A 16,217-nucleotide genomic window follows, 5' to 3' on the forward strand; every position below is an offset into this window, starting at 1 on the left:
AACAGCTAGGGCAAATGTATCCAATTCGCTTTCTAAATTCTAAGGAAAAGGGCAAAACATTAGATCAACTGTAACAGAAAAAATATACAACTCTGAGTCTGTATACAATGTCTTGTCCATACATACATGTTTTTTAGTTCGTTTTTGTGTTTTTTTTTCTACTTTGCTCTTGTCCTATGAAAATCTTCAGGGTTTATGGATACGTTCACGATTTTTACCATAATGTGACACAGATCTGATTTTTTTTATGGCTATCTGAATGCACAGATCTGAGTCACTTTTGTATGTTGAGCTTGATCTGATATATATCCAATACCCAGTCATGTGACTGGAATGAGCACTATCAGATTTTAATTCATACAGCTTTTTGCCTTCGCATATGTTGATGCCATCAGTCAGCACCGACAGTGTGGAGATTCCATAACAGTGTAAGAAACATCTGCTAAAACAGCTAAAACAAGGCATCTGGCTTTCTTCTTTTCTTTGGACCTTAACAAATATAGCCAGCTAACTGCTTGACATCCTTGCAATCCCAAGCATGTTTTTTGCTTAAATCTCATTGTTTAAAATGAATAAGTGGTCCCACAAATATGAGGCATTTTAACTCAGATGGCACGGGCGCAAAAGGGCGCCATTTTAGAGGAGAGATGTCCACATTAGAATCAGATGAAAGGTACTTGGAATTATGAATGTGAACTATTATTACATGCAAGTCCGATCTGACCAAAAGTCTGTTGTTCCATTTTTATATAAATAAAGATAGGCCTAATTAGACTTAGGCCTAAGTCAGTTGGAAATGGGGTATATGCAACTGGAACTCCACTTACACAAACCTAGCGATATGATAGAGATTAGGATGATACAGGGGCGTACAGGAGTCCACCACAGTTTTTCTACAAGAGTCTTTAGTTTTGTTAGACATTACAATTAAAGACTCTAAAAATAAGTCTCTCCAGGGCAGGCATCAGAAAGTCAGATCCTTTCGAAATCAGCTGCACATACTAATAAATAAAGAGACATTTTTCTTGCATGTTCTCTGAATTCATGGCAGTATGGAACACTCTCTGGCTGCTCGTGATTGTCTTGCTCTGATGCACTGATCTTACATTCATGCACTTTGCTATTCTGTCAGTTGTAATATTCTGCTGCTTGGCTTTTATTTGGCCCTTAAATCTATCTTTTTTTTATTATCATTTGACGTGTACTTTGTGCCTTCTGATCAATGCATGCTGATCTCTCATTGACACTGTTCTGCACAGGACACCGATCTGCTCGTTGCCTGGTTTATTATTGTGTTTGAAGTGGTATGACAAAATCAGTGTGCCCTCATTTCACTAAAATGAATCACACCATGTAATTTATTCCAGGATCTAATTTGTGTAAATTCTGTATTTTATGCTATGTTTGTTCTTATCTACCAGCTTAATGTTTCTGCGTGTTCATGTCTATTAATCACTGTTCAAATTCCTGAAGCCATACAGTACAATTAAATAGGATTTCCTAATCTAACCATTTCATAAAACGAATGGCTAATATACAGAAAGTTGTTTATTTATTAGGTACTCCCATATAGTATGAGGGGTGTTCAAGTCAAACCGGGCCTTTTGATTATTAATTTGCAGACTAACAGAACATCTTCATTCCTGTCTATCTTTATTCCTCTAAATAATCCCCTGCTACACTAATGCAGTTATCCCAGCCTTTCACTAGTGGATGGACACCATCAAAGTAGAAGATTTTCTCATTAAACTGGAGCCATGATTGGACCACCTGCTTTACGTCTGGAATGCTGGCCTCCCAGGAACTCCTTTAAAGGTCCAAACATGTGGAAATGACCTGGAGCAAGGTCATGGGGGGTGTGGAAGTACCTCCCAGCTGAGTTTCCGTAATGTACAAGTGGTGATGGTTGTTTCCACAGACAGATGTGTCCCTTCTGCTTTATCTGTCGATTCATGGACCTACAGCCTTATTTAAATGTTTGCACCATTCAAATGTTTACTGTGGCTAAGAGTCTCATCAGTTTTCTATGTTTGAAGTCACCAGAAATGTCATCATAAGTCTTGGTTTGAATTGAATGCCCCTTGTATTTACTCTCTAGTATTCTCATTAAGGTCAAGCTACCCAAGGTTGCTCTTTTTAAGGATACGATAACTGACTGTAGTCCATCTGCTGCTATGTAGTTTTTCACTCCTCTAATCTTATATGGCCTCTACTCTAATCAGAAACTATCTGGGGCTAGGGAATGTTCAACACAAAGTACGCATGGAAAATAAACGGTATGGTGTGTCGTCAAATTTTGTGTGTAAGAATATAAAACACCTTAATCTTCAGCAATATTTCTGTTTGTTCAAGATCACTCCATACGCATAAACTACATACACTGCCTGACCAAAAAAGTCACCTTTTCAATTGGTCAGTTGTTGACCTGCATCAAGCAAAGAAAACGTTATAATTACTATAATTCTATTCTACTATAAGTTAAAAACAGTTAATTCACAAGAAATGTGGTTGGAATAAAAATAATTAATGATGCTGATTTGAGATCACGTAAATGCGTGATGAAATTGCATCAAAAAAAAGTCTACTGCAAAAATCACAGCTATATTTTAAAGGGAAATTAAGAGCATTTTCATGTGCACACTGTGATGAGCACTCACAGGATTTTGACTAAAGAGCTGTCTGTCCGACCATAACTAAACCACTTGCCAGTGAGGCTAATAATAACAATAAAAAAGATCAAAATAAATTTGTTAAGGAGCAAAAAGATTGGATTAGAGAAATGGAAAAAGGTCTGCTGTGTACAGCTGTGTATTAGTCACTGCTGTGCTGAGAATAAAACAGCCTAAATTATATCAGATGGTTCTATGGTAATTCCTTTATGATGGATGGTGTAGAAGCTGCAACAAATGGACTACAGTATTATGAACTACACAGAGATCTATGTTGTTGGTGTACATGATTAAATTATTAGTATATGTACTCTATGTAATAAACTGCCAAACAAGTGTATTATACAGAGGGACTCAAAAAATGTATACACACTTCAACAGGAGGGGGGAGGTTGGGGTAGAGGCTGGATCCTATCCCAGGAGACGTAGGGCACAAAGCGGGGTAGGACAGGGTGCCAATCCATCGCAGGGCACACACACATACACTAATAATCTGCATGTCTTTGGACTGTGGGACGAAACCTACCAAGCACAGGGAGAACATGCAAACTTCCGCACACAGAGACGTGAATCGAACCTAGACCCTGGAGGTGCAAGGCGACAACACTAACTACTAAGCCACCATAAAAAATACATGCATAAAATTGTATTACTCAATTTATATAAACAACAAAGGATAGCTGTAAGTCATGTTTGAGTTATGCAATCACATTAAGTGCTCAAAGTGGCCACCATTAACATCCAGATACTGACCGTTGGTTTTAGCGAACTACTGTATGAACAACATTGACTAGAATGTCCACAGGGATTGCTCTGTATGATACTTGCATGATCTTATGGCCACCTTAGGGAGTTTTTCCTTGCCACTGTCACCCTCGGCTTGCTCACTAGGGACTATCTGACCATTTTGATTCATACACATTCACATTCCATACAAACTTAAATAATTATTTTGATTGTGTAAAGCTGCTTTGCGACAATGACAATTGTTAAAAGCGCTATACAAATAAAATTGAATTAAATTGAATTGATCATTTCTTCCTGTAGTGCAGCCAGTGTAAATGGTTTTTTCTGTGGTAAGAAATTGGGGTTTCATGCAGAGCAATTCATGTGGACACTCTATGCTTTATTATATACATCCTTCAGTGTACGTCTCCCACATCCTTTTTTTTATTTTTTGGCTATCTGCTGACGTTCACATGACAGAATATCAGCAATAACGGTGTGAATACTGACATCTCTAGACGAAACATAATACTACACATTGCAACCATAATTCAGTTTGAGTGTATATACACATTTTGGCTCCCTCTGTAGGTTTAATTGAATAAATCAGGGAATTGTTTTTAAACAAACCGGACTGTAGTTAGGGCTTAAAGCCAAAAATGGACCTCTGCGTTTTGAACTCCTTCATTTTGACATGACCCAGAATTTAATTACTGAATGACACCCAGGGTTCAAACTGCTGTTTGTGTGGTTTCTGTAATCTCACAGTGGAGCCAGCGTTGTTAAGCAGTGTTGTTGCTCACTAGGTTTCTATGGCGATTCTTTTTCTCATTTTAGTCGCAGGAAGAAGTTTGTGACCTCCTTCATGCAGCGCCATTCCAGAACATTCTTCCCAGAGTCTACATCAAAGGTGAAGGACACCACAGATTATAAATAATTACTCTCATTTCGCTGAGACCTGTAAATCAGCTTGCGATGCTGAGTCTGAACCATGCAATTGTTTGCTCTGTAGAGGGCGAGAGGTTGGAGGTAAGGATGAAGAGACTGGAAGCGAAGTATGCGCCTCTGCATCTGGTCCCTCTCATTGAGAGACTTGGTACTCCACAGGTGAGAGACCAAAACCTGTTCAGAGGTTATAATGGGCATGTTATAGTGAAATATACGCTTTACTTATATGCTAATCTTCCTGATAGCAAATTGCTATAGCACGAGAGGGAGACCTGCTGACCAAGGAGAGGCTGTGCTGCGGCTTGTCAATGTTCGAGGTCATCCTAACGCGCATCCGCAGCTTTCTGCAAGACAGCGTGTGGCGCGGACCACCGCCCAGCAACGGAGTCATGCACGTGGACGAGTGCATGGAGTTTCACCGGCTCTGGAGCGCCATGCAGTTTGTCTACTGTATCCCAGTGGGCACACACGAGTTTACCGCTGAGTATGTTATTTACATTAGCGTAACATTGGCATAGAGACGCAAACCACAACTTTACACAGTGATCTTCTGTGCAGTAGAGGTTTTAGGAGTATTAGCTTGTTGTTTTCTACAGAGCATACTATGGTGCAACTCTGTTTGTGTTTAGACAGTGTTTTGGGGATGGACTAAACTGGGCTGGCTGCGCCATCATCGTTTTGTTGGGCCAGCAGCGGCGCTTCGACCTCTTTGATTTCTGCTACCACTTGCTGAAGGTCCAGAGACAGGATGGCAAGGATGAGATCATCAAGAATGTGGTAAGTGACTTTAAGGTTGCTTTCACACTGTGGGCACTGGCATGGAGCCGAGTTCACCTGACCCATATATACTGCATATATGTGTAAAATGGACATGTAGTATCATGCCTGGGCCAGATAACTTGGCCGGGTATTTAAATCATATATGACCTGACCACGGAAGGAGACAGGCTGTCTTCTGTCTCCTAGAATGCAGCACATACCGATTTCATCTTATGAACTACATAGCCGTAGCTGAGAAAGTAGGAAGGCAAGCATTTTTTTTTAAATATCAATAATATTAATTATTGATATTTTAATATTAGTTTGTGTTTATTGGTTGCTTGCAAGCCAAGTACTGTAGGTGCGTACTGCCACCTGCTGTATCGGGGAGTAATAGCGCATGTGGTCTGAGCCCAGAATCTCATAACGACTGTGAAAGCAAGCAGACATTGTTGAGTTTTTCTGATCATTTTGGGAACATATAGTCCCACTATATTAGCCATAGAACCATATTCTATCGAAAAGCATTAGCTTTTTTGATTATCTTTAATTTTTTTATGAGTTACTTGAGTACTATTTTGTAATATTTACCAGTAGACAAGTAGACAACTTTTATTTCAACTTTTATACCCACCTTCAATGTTTTTTTGCAAGCATGATACCACTTTATACATCAGACAACAAAATGTAGTCACATGTTTTCATTCCAAACCAATGGATCTCCAGTTGGACAAAGCCTAGTGTGTTGCCATGCCAACACACAGCCTTGACTGACAGACTGTTGTAAATATAGTAGCAGTTTTAATAGAATGCAGTGTAAAGTATTGCTAGAAATACAATTAATTTGTAGCAAACACAAGCAGAGTGATACAAATGGTGAAGTGTTCCTGTGCTGTTATACTAAATATCAATCAAACTTTAACTAGAAATGACTGGTTTGTAAATTTTACAGAATAGCACACGTGCTGTTGTTTTGGACCATGAGGGGGAGAGAGATGCGCTTAAACTAAAAAATCATAAACAGCACAACAGTAAAAAAAAAAAAAAAGGAAATTGTAAATATATTTGTTTCAAGATCATCATGATGGACACTTCTCTCTGGCTGTTAGAGTACAGGATCCTTGCAGTTGGCTTTTTTGCCTTCTTTCCTTCTGTAGCATCTTTTAAAGGAAGGATGAATATTTAATGTTGTATAATGAAAAATATATATAATGCACATCCCAAAATGCATGTTTAAAAATTAAACATTAGAATAAAAGGTGAACTAAACACAAGCCATCTTTAAAACTCTAATTTTGAATGCTAGTTACTGGAAATCAGTTTTTTTTTGTTTGTTTTTTTTTACTTAAAAATTAAAAAAAAATTATACGGACTATTATTAGTATCTCCTATAAAAAACACTTTTTAAAATAATCTAAAAGAGAAACAGCAAGGGGTAATGCAGCGGGTTCTTAAATATTTGCTAGAAATAGGGATAAGTCTGAAAACACGCAAATGTTATACAGTGGCATTTTAGTTTTGCCTTCAAAGTACAAATACAATAATGAATGGCTGGCAAATTTTTTACTTTTTTTACATTTTATACAGATATAAAATGTAATTATAAAATATAAAATAAAATTATAACAAATTCTACAGAACAAATTACAAGAAACAAGTTTACATAAATTTTAAGAAACTTCAGTTATTAGATATTACTGATTTTGCACACAATCATGTGGGGACATTATGTTGTCACAGTCATAACTGCTGTTGCCACCCCTGCTTCCCCATTTCCCTGTTATCTATGTTTCAGGTTTTGATATTTTCCTGTGTAAATTTTTATTTTATAATTTCTGTACAATTTATGCTGATTTTATATTTGCCTTTGCAATCTTTATTCTTACAGTAAATCTCACTTTAATGTTTTAATTTTATTTTTAGTATAATATTTGTGTGTGTGGATTCCAATTTCCACTTTATTTGGATTTCACTTTATTTTATTTCCTGCTCACATTTATTCCTATTATGTGTTTCAATGCTCATTGTACTGTGTGTGTGTGTGTGTGTGTGTGCGTGTGTGTGTGCGTGTGTGTGTGATGAATCTAATTTTAAAAACTTTAATTTCAGCAATATTTATTAGGATGTAAACACAGTTAAGTTTTAAAAAAGATGAATGAGTAAATGTATAGCGTATAATGTCTAATATGTCACTTTCCTTGCGTTCCATTTGCAGCCCTTGAAGAAAATGGCTGACCGCATCCGAAAGTACCAGATCCTCAACAACGAGATCTTTGCCATTCTTAACAAGTACATGAAGGCTGTTGAGACGGACAGTTCTACAGTCGAGCATGTTCGCTGCTTCCAGCCTCCTATACACCAGTCTCTGGCGACCACATGTTAAAAACCCCCTCAACCTACCACTGACACGCTTTCCTCCGGTGTGGGCAGGCTTTCAAACATAAACGCTTAAAAGTTAAAGCTAATTTCTAGCGTTTTTTCTCAACCACTGTTTTAACAGTGGCAGACATACCTCCACACATGTCCAATAATTTGATCTTTAACTGAAGGCCTTATCTTATCCACTGTTCTCTAAGCCTTGATTCTGAACATCGTAATAAGTATCACACCAGGTCCTAAATATAACACACAAGCAAAAGTTGTGGTAAAGTTAAAAGTGACAAATTTAAATATAGCTATTAAATTAACCAGAGCACATATAGAAATTTATATTGTGATTTTTATTGCTTTTTTAAATTCCTGACATCATTCCACTTCTTCTCTGTACTGATAGTAAATGGGCTTTAGTAGACCATTTTTGCATGGCCGTCTCTACTTCTTTCAACTCAATTCACATTTTAATTAGTAATTTATATCTAAAGAAATTGGAGCAAAATGAATCTGGTTCATGGACACTAAGGTGTTAATCTAGTCTGCATATTTATTTATCATTCTTACATTTTGGCACATTTCAAAGAGATTCACATTCAGCTTCCTTCATTACCCTGTTAACTCTGCTTTTCTGAATTGTTTTTAAAGCTTATTATATCTCCTATTTTCCATCCTAAATGTCAGACGGAGTGAAGTATTTGCTGTGGTACTTGTTCATTTTTTTAAATAATGTAATACGTCCTGTGTGTTTGCCTAATCTACAGAAAAGACCCCACCAGTGGTTGCAGTTAGTAACCTCTCAGTTTATGAAGTGCTTGTCTGGGAAAATATTGTTTTAATCCAAAGTATGTATTTAACCAGTGGATATGTCTAGCATTGTGAACTCACATAATTGAAATTTTAAAGACGGGATGATGAAGGATTTCATTAAAAAATACCTCTTGCTTTTACTTAGAGGAAATATCCAATGTTTCAGAATTGGGGTGTTTCCCATCATGAGCCTTGGACCATGTTGTTAGGGGAAAATGACCTTTTAACTTCTTTTTTCTGTACATAAGGGCGAGACCTAAAGCTACTGTTGTGAGTGGATCCTCATGAACTCATCTATTTCAGGATCAGGAGTTCAGGATCTTTTACATACATTTCTCTTTTAAAGTACTTAGTAAAGTAAGGATTCATTTTCCAAATCTCTCTTCACATACACAATAAACCAGTTTTTCTTGCTCCTTGGAGGGATTCAATTGTTTAATGCTAGAAATGAAAATTCAGAGGCTTTGCTTTTAAATGCTGGCATGACGGGTGTAAGTTATTGTCATCTTGGAACTAATTGTGACATGAATTTTTGTTCATATTGTTGTATAAGTGATCAAGTGTTTCAAAATAGAAAACAAGAATGAAACAACGAAATGTACAACAAATGGTTGTGCAAATGGATTAAAAATTGCATTGTATTTCCATGAAATAAAAAAAATGTCTAACTGAAAACTGATTTAAGAGTTGTTATTGATATGAATGCATTTGTTAAAATGAAAGAGCTTTTTCTAATAACCTTCGCTACACTACCAGTCAGAAGTATAGACACACCTTTTAACTGCATGGTCTTTTCTAATCTAGTTTGTCTAATCTGGTTTCTTTCTACATTGTAAAACAATCCTAAAGGCTTCCAAAACACACAATCATCTTTGACCAGTTGATATTGAGATGTGTTTGCTACTTATGCTCTGTAAAGTGTAAAGTAATAAAAATATAAATTAATGAATATAACTAATAATAAAGTAAACAAAAATGTAAAGTCTTTACAATGGCTTTAATCTAAGTGTTGTTAATTGGGGATTTCTAAGGCTCATAACTCTAGATGAACTTTTCTGCAGCAGAGGTAAGTTTAAGTCTTGCTTGGAAGGTCTCCGTGAGAGCCAGTTTCCTCATGGTGCTTGATGGGTTTTGCAAATGCACTTGACAATACTGTTCTTGCAAGAACTATCTGAGTGAATTTTTATTATTATTATTTGTTATTAATTACCTTTCATATGTGGTATTTTATAGTTTCAAAATCTCCAGTATTGTTCTAGGATGTAAACTTTAAACTTGTGTCCAAACTTTTGTCTGGTACTGTACAATAATAAATATGGATACTCTGTTATGTCTGTTGATTTGGAGCAGAGGAACATGAACATACAGTATCAGTCAAGCAGCTTAGTTGCAATGGACATCAATCTGCTTAATGTACATGGCAGATGGTTCTGTAAAGTTAAAGATGAAGAAGAGTTAATTTAGTGCAATGCAGGGTCATGTATTATTGTAATATACAGTATGTTCCATACATTGTTTTCATCTTGTCTTTGAGTCTTGATAAGACATAATTCACTTTTGTTTTATGCTGTCATTCTGTTTTGTTAAATGTATTGAGTTGCATGAGGAGGTCAGCGGGGCGTCCCAATAACTACAGTAGCAAGGTTAACAGTGTGATCCAGGCTCTTGAGGACTATTTTGGGACCACTTTAGGGACTTTGTAGGTAAATCAGTGAGGCTGGTTACCTGTGAACTCATCTGTGTGCTGAAGGTCACACTTTAAACTTCCCATTACACAGCTGATGGCAATTCTTTGGCTTTTATGGACAGATAGATAAACTGTAGTAAGGACTTAACTGACTTAACTTAAACTCTGTATTATTTATAACATTCCTTTACTACGTTGTAATGTATATGAGAATTAAATATCTATATCAAGATGCTTTTACACATGACATAGCATATAGACTACTATCTAGTACAGTTTTAGAATAGCCTTATAATAAACACGTAAGAGTTGACAAAATAGAGCAGATAACCTGACATAATTTAATCCATTTTGAATGCTTTCAGGGTTTTTTTTATATATAGCAAATATTTCCCTAGTCAGAATGTGCAAGGTGAACACACAAAAGGTAATATAATTAATTATGGATGTTGAAATATTTTTAACCCAACCACATCTCAAAATCCACCATAAGACCTGAGAAATTTTAGCCAATGGGAAATGGAGGCCCCTTTATACAATACACAATGTTATTTTATTATTAATTGAGGACATAAATGTTTTCATTATTAATTGCTTTTTATTAAGGAAATGCATAGAAGGGGAATATTCCTCTAGATCCATATTATAATAATAATAATAATAATAATAATAATAATAATACATTATTGTATTGTTTTTCATATTATAATATAGGATTTCATTATATGTACAGTATACTACTTTTAAATGCATACTTTTATTATTGTAAAAAGACAATTAAGCTTCAATGGTTATTTCACAGAAGACAAACTTTTCCAGAATATTGAATAATAATGAAGGTATATCTTATCTTTTAAAAAAAAAAAAAAAAAACTCGCATTTTAAGGAAATCTGGAGTGAATATTCTGAAGTGTAGGAAAACATCAGCGCTGGTTTAGCTTTTCCACACTGATGCATGCAGTGCTTTCAGTATTGTTAGCTGAAGGTTGATGAGTTTTGGGGGAGGTGGCGCGGAGGAGGCGGCGCGTTTAAATTGCCTGCAGAGTAAATGTTTGCTTTGCTGCAATAAAAATGACACCCAGCACCCCGAGTCTAGCAGCCAGCTGCCTGTCAGCATGAACACAAGGCTGGAAATGTGAAAAGAAGATTAATTATTGAATTTCTTAAAAAAATAAAAAATAAAAATACATATATATATATATATATATATATATAGCCACAACAGCTGCGTGGTATATTTTTTCAGTCCAATTATCAATTTAAAAACTCCAACAGTTAAGTTAATTAGCCGTAAAAATGTACAGAAATAGTAAAATTTTCTTAAACAGATTTTTACCTAAACTCTCTCTCTCTCTCTCTCTTTCTGGGGGGAAATCAATACAATTTAAATGTTAATACCCCCTCATCTCCTTTTTTTCAATGGTAAAAAAAAAAAAGAAATAACCAAAATAATGCAGTATCACCTTAATATAGGTAAGTTATTTCATTTTTTAAACACGGACAATAACATTTGTACGTTTGCCTAGCCCGAATCTTATTTTGCCAAGTGCAAATAGACTTAATCACACAGGTTTCTCTTCTTTTATTTTAATAGGAACTAATTTTAAGGTAATAATACGGATAATTAATTCATTGTTATAAACAAACTAATCAGTGTTTAAATAATCAGATCTGTCTAGGTGCTTGTTTAAACTTGTGATTAGGTCTAGTCCTGTATTTATCTACTGAAAATGTCTAAGAATTGTTTTAAAGACTGATTCTAATGACTTAATTTGGCCTGTTAAACGAGTGTGTTTGTCCTGTTTTATGCCTCAATAATATTCACATTTTGTTTCATGTCAGCAGCTGTTGCAGCACTTTCACTGCTGGGCTTTTTAACAGCACTGAGCCAGGACTGTATTTGACTTCACATGTAAAGAACAAATGGAAATGTGCAGAGGGCAGGACGGTGAGCTGGGAGGGAGAGGCGAGGAGGAAAAAACCTCTCAAAGCTCACAGCTTCTCTAAGAAAGCTGATCAAACTGCTTATGCTCCAGACTTAGGAGAAACTGAAGGGACTTCTCAAACATTCAGCTTTATTTTATTTATATTTTAGGTAAACCATCAGGGCTGTATTTACCTATGTGTTGATTTTTTTTTTAGGTTAAAAAATACAGTAAACAAGATCAAAAAACAACAACAACCCAGTTTCAGACTGTAACTTTCTGAAGAGGAGAAGATACAGTATGATCGGCGGAGTGAAGCAGGAGAGAAGTGATGAATGGCCGAGTTTTTACATGAACCAGGTAGGAATGTTTTTCACTTAATGGCAAGTAAAAGGTTTAAATTTTGTCTTTTGACCACGAATAAGACTGTGATAAATTTACCAGAAACGGTTTTTTATTTATTTATATTATATATTTAATACAAGTCATACATCTTAATAATTTTAATACTAATATTAATAAAATGTATATATTTTTCATATATTTCCCTATATGTATTATTCAATTGTTGCTATACTTTATTATAATGATAGTAATAATTATGTAAGAGTATTTAAAGTATTTGAAGTTGTAGTAACTGAAAAAATTACTACACATTTTTTATTCGCTTCATTTCATATTATTTGTTTGTATATTTATTTATTTATTTATTTATGACGTATTTTAAACTGTATTCGATTAATGTAAAGCAAACCTAGGGGAACAGGTTTAATCTTAGGAGTTATAATAACCAGAATGTAATTGAAGAGAATATATATATATAAAACAGCATAATTTAACTATTATTAACAAGAAGAGTTTTAAAATATTAGAAATGGCATGTTGTACATACGATATATAACTTTATGTGAAAACAAATACATTTCGACGGGGATAAACATTTAAAAAATTATATGCGTAATAAAAAAAATGCACGTGAAATTCTTTAAATATTTTAATAAAGCTGGCCTATAGGCTGTTATATAATATAATATAATATAATATAATATAATATAATATAATTCGTCTAAAATAATATAAACATAATTTGAAATATCTGAAATTAATTGCCTACGTGACCTTATGTGTACTTTCGCCTCACAAGTGTAAAGTGCGTGTGCGTGTGTGGGTGTAAAGCTGTGTGTGTGTGTGTGTGTGTGTAAAGCTGTGTGTGGTCCGCCTGTACCTCATTGATTGACTCTGTGATAGGCTCCGGCGGTTCTCTCAGTGACCGAGGCGCGGTGTGTTCAGCTCGCAGTGTAACAAAGCGCGAATACTATAGTGACTTAAAAGGGCGGAAATATGAGCGACAATGTGCCGGGCAAAAAAGAAAGTAGACAACGGAGGTCACAAGCCGGTCTCAAAAGAGCCTCCGTCACTGCTTCTGACATGAAACAGAAATATAGCGGACGGCGAGTGACTTAAAGAGGAACAATAGGCGGTGAACAGGGAGGATAATGGCGGGGTTATCAGCAGGGTGGGTGGCCCGAATATCATTTCCATTCAGTTAGCCGAGGCGAGCTAATGACACGAATGATACGGATCTCAGAAGAGCTACCACAACGAGAAGGTGCTGGAATTCCAAGTGAAACCAAAACACTCGTCTGTGAGCTTGGTGTAAGCAATGTTTTCGCAAAGAAACAAAAAGGAAATCAAACCTAAAGGTCACTGAGCATTTATTTAGCATTTATTCCGTCTTGAATTTTAAATTCAGTTAATACAGAGTCCTTCATCAGTACTGTACCTTCTTGTGTTAGACAAAGAAAAAACTAAAATGTGAATACAACAGGATCAGGTTTAGGAACCTGTTTGTTAGAGTCAAGCTTAAAAATACAGCTGTCCTCAACATTTCAACATACTGAAAAAAAAAATTAGAAAAGATACTGAGCTGTTGAGGGTTTATTAAGGTGCACTCTTGTTGGTCAGGGGTCCAACCTTTATTTCTGAGGGTATAGTAGTGCTCCAGTTCCATACATCTAGGCTGTGTGTTTCTAACATAAAAAAAAAAAAAATTCCCCCTAATCTTTTCTTGGCTTTTTGCTTTAGGCATATCGTGGAGCAGACAGTATGCGATTAAGCAGTGGTCCTTATTCCTCTCTAGAGCATCCCCATCAAATCTTCAGTCTCCCAAGAGAATCAATGGCTGGAGAAGTCACAGAAAGGATTGAGACACCTCCAGATGCCCTGACTCAACAGAGATGTCCTGAAACAGATCATAACAGACTAGAGCTTCCTGACATGAAATCGGTGTACCGGAGAACCTTCAACCACACCAAGCCTCCTTATTCCTACATTTCACTGATTTACATGGCTATTCAGCAGTCACCATCTAAGAAACTCACCCTGAATGAGATCTATGACTGGATACGCCAGCTTTTTCCATACTACCGGCAAAATCAACAGCGTTGGCAAAACTCTATCCGTCACTCCCTTTCTTTTAATGACTGTTTTGTGCGTGTCCCAAGGTCCCCAGATTCTCTGGGGAAAGGCTCCTTCTGGACCCTGCACCCTGACTCTGGCAACATGTTTGAAAATGGCTGCTACATGCGCCGGCAGAAACGATTTCGGTGCCAGAGTGCAACATCATCATCCACAACTAGAAGTGCTTCAAAAAAAGCAGACAGAGTAAAGGAAGAGGGCAAGAAAAAAACATCAGATGCTAAATTGACAGTCTTATCACCTATGTCCCCAGCTATGCCTTCCAAACCTCCTATGCCAACAGTGTTGCCAGACATGGATTGCCCCTCCATGTCACCCTCACATATCGCACCTCAGCAAAACGCCACACATTCACTGACTCCATTTCCTCCATCCTCAGAACCTTCTGCACACCTAACAAATATACATTACCCCACAATGTCAACACTTCAGCCAACAGCCTCCTGCCCTCCAGAGGCTTGTGTTCATGGGGAACCCTTCTTTCACCAGTCTCTTTCTGTACCACCAATCATGGACTTTCAGTGCTATGAGCCTCCTGTGACTTACCCTGTTTATTATCCTACATCAAGCTCCAACATTCATCAGTACAATCCATATCTCACAGGCAAGGAGGAGTCCTCGTATGCAGGAGACTCAGTGTGTTACTCTGGACTCAGCATGTGCTCACTGCCAGTTTTAAGTTCCTCCTAAAGCATTAGTTTAGCCATTTGTCTGTGCTACTGAAGTGCTACTTATGTGTTTGACTGACCTATTAAAATATTGTAGATAAATGAAAATTTTAGACAATAAACCTGACCTCAAATGCAAAAGTGTTTGTCATAGTTATATTTTGACAGGATCCTTAAGTCATTTGCTAAATTTCTTCATATAATTAAAAAAAATAATCACATAAAGCTCTTACATTTTTATTTCAAATATACCTGAAGTGTTTTTGGTTGTATTTGATGTTATAAATGTTTGGTTTTGCAGTAGTTGCAATTGATCATACATTTTGGTAGGATAGGATGACATTAAATAATAACATTTCCTAAAAAAATGTTTAGAGGTTATCACAATTGACTTATACTGCTACAAAGGCAATGTGCAGTAACTGCACTACCAGTGAAACCAGTGAAAATGCTTTGTCCAGCCAAATAGTTAGATTAGTAGTAATGCATTAATGTATAGTTTTCATATGGACAATAACCACTTATTTGACCTATGGGCAGAATCTGTGGTCAAAGTCGAAGTGACTTCACTTTGCATTTTATAATTAACTTAACATTGAAAATAGTTGAATCAGGACATTTTAGTTACAAGACAAAAGCACATTTCACAAATTCCATTTCGACTTTTAACTCATGTTTTACCAATATATAGTTACTGAAGTTGTATGGCAGTATGGACTTATCTGTGGACACCCATAAAAGGTAAAATATACTGTAATTTGCAACAAGTCAGTATCACAAAACCCCAACAGACCTCTGGTTGCATGTGTTGCCATGTTTAGCCACTAGGTCCAGTAATGACTCTATGGAACTTAAGTGAAGCCCAACAATTCTACAAAAAGGTAGGCAAATCACAGAGCATTTGCTTAAATCTGTCAAATAGACACTTTTTGAACTGATGGCTGATTAAAAGAGCTACAGTAAAAGAGCCTGTCTTCAAGGCTGTATAATTCCTTTTTTTTTTAATAAACAGTGGTATTTTAAATATAAAGGTACAGTAACTAAATAAATGCTCAAAGTCAATTAAACATCTATAAAGATATGAGAATAATAAGTAATGTTGGAAATCAGTAACACTATAATTAATAGTTGCTTTTATATGGAAATAAGTTATAATTCATTTATTTAAGATGTGAGA

General features: G+C 36.0%; 2 protein-coding genes across 2 annotated transcripts in view; both read left to right on the top strand.

Moving 5' to 3' along the window:
• cyfip2 (cytoplasmic FMR1 interacting protein 2) overlaps positions 1 to 8,957 on the top strand; it is a 40,597-nt gene extending 31,640 nt beyond the window's left edge. The window contains exons 25-29 of the mRNA XM_053505536.1: positions 4,233 to 4,305; positions 4,408 to 4,502; positions 4,589 to 4,827; positions 4,973 to 5,120; positions 7,318 to 8,957. Coding sequence (XP_053361511.1) covers positions 4,233 to 4,305; positions 4,408 to 4,502; positions 4,589 to 4,827; positions 4,973 to 5,120; positions 7,318 to 7,485 — 723 coding nt within the window. The 3' untranslated portion in view covers positions 7,486 to 8,957. The remainder of the gene's footprint in view (positions 1 to 4,232; positions 4,306 to 4,407; positions 4,503 to 4,588; positions 4,828 to 4,972; positions 5,121 to 7,317) is intronic.
• A 3,041-nt stretch (positions 8,958 to 11,998) lies between these two features.
• foxa (forkhead box A sequence) lies at positions 11,999 to 15,160 on the top strand. The gene is made up of 2 exons (XM_053506442.1): positions 11,999 to 12,254; positions 13,980 to 15,160. The coding sequence occupies exons 1-2, from the start codon at positions 12,195 to 12,197 to the stop codon at positions 15,060 to 15,062; spliced, it is 1,143 nt and encodes a 380-aa protein (XP_053362417.1). The 5' UTR covers positions 11,999 to 12,194; the 3' UTR covers positions 15,063 to 15,160.
• Positions 15,161 to 16,217: the final 1,057 nt, after the last annotated feature.

Source organism: Clarias gariepinus, chromosome 10 (genome assembly GCF_024256425.1).
Source record: "Clarias gariepinus isolate MV-2021 ecotype Netherlands chromosome 10, CGAR_prim_01v2, whole genome shotgun sequence".
NCBI classification, from domain to species: Eukaryota; Metazoa; Chordata; class Actinopteri; order Siluriformes; family Clariidae; genus Clarias; species Clarias gariepinus.

Bases quoted from the DNA above. Each gene is read 5' to 3' on its own strand.
- foxa (XM_053506442.1), top strand. From the start codon at position 12,195: ATGATCGGCGGAGTGAAGCAGGAGAGAAGTGATGAATGGCCGAGTTTT. The intron at 12,255-13,979 runs GTAGGAATGTTT...TTTTTGCTTTAG, and splicing joins CGAGTTTTTACATGAACCAG to GCATATCGTGGAGCAGACAG.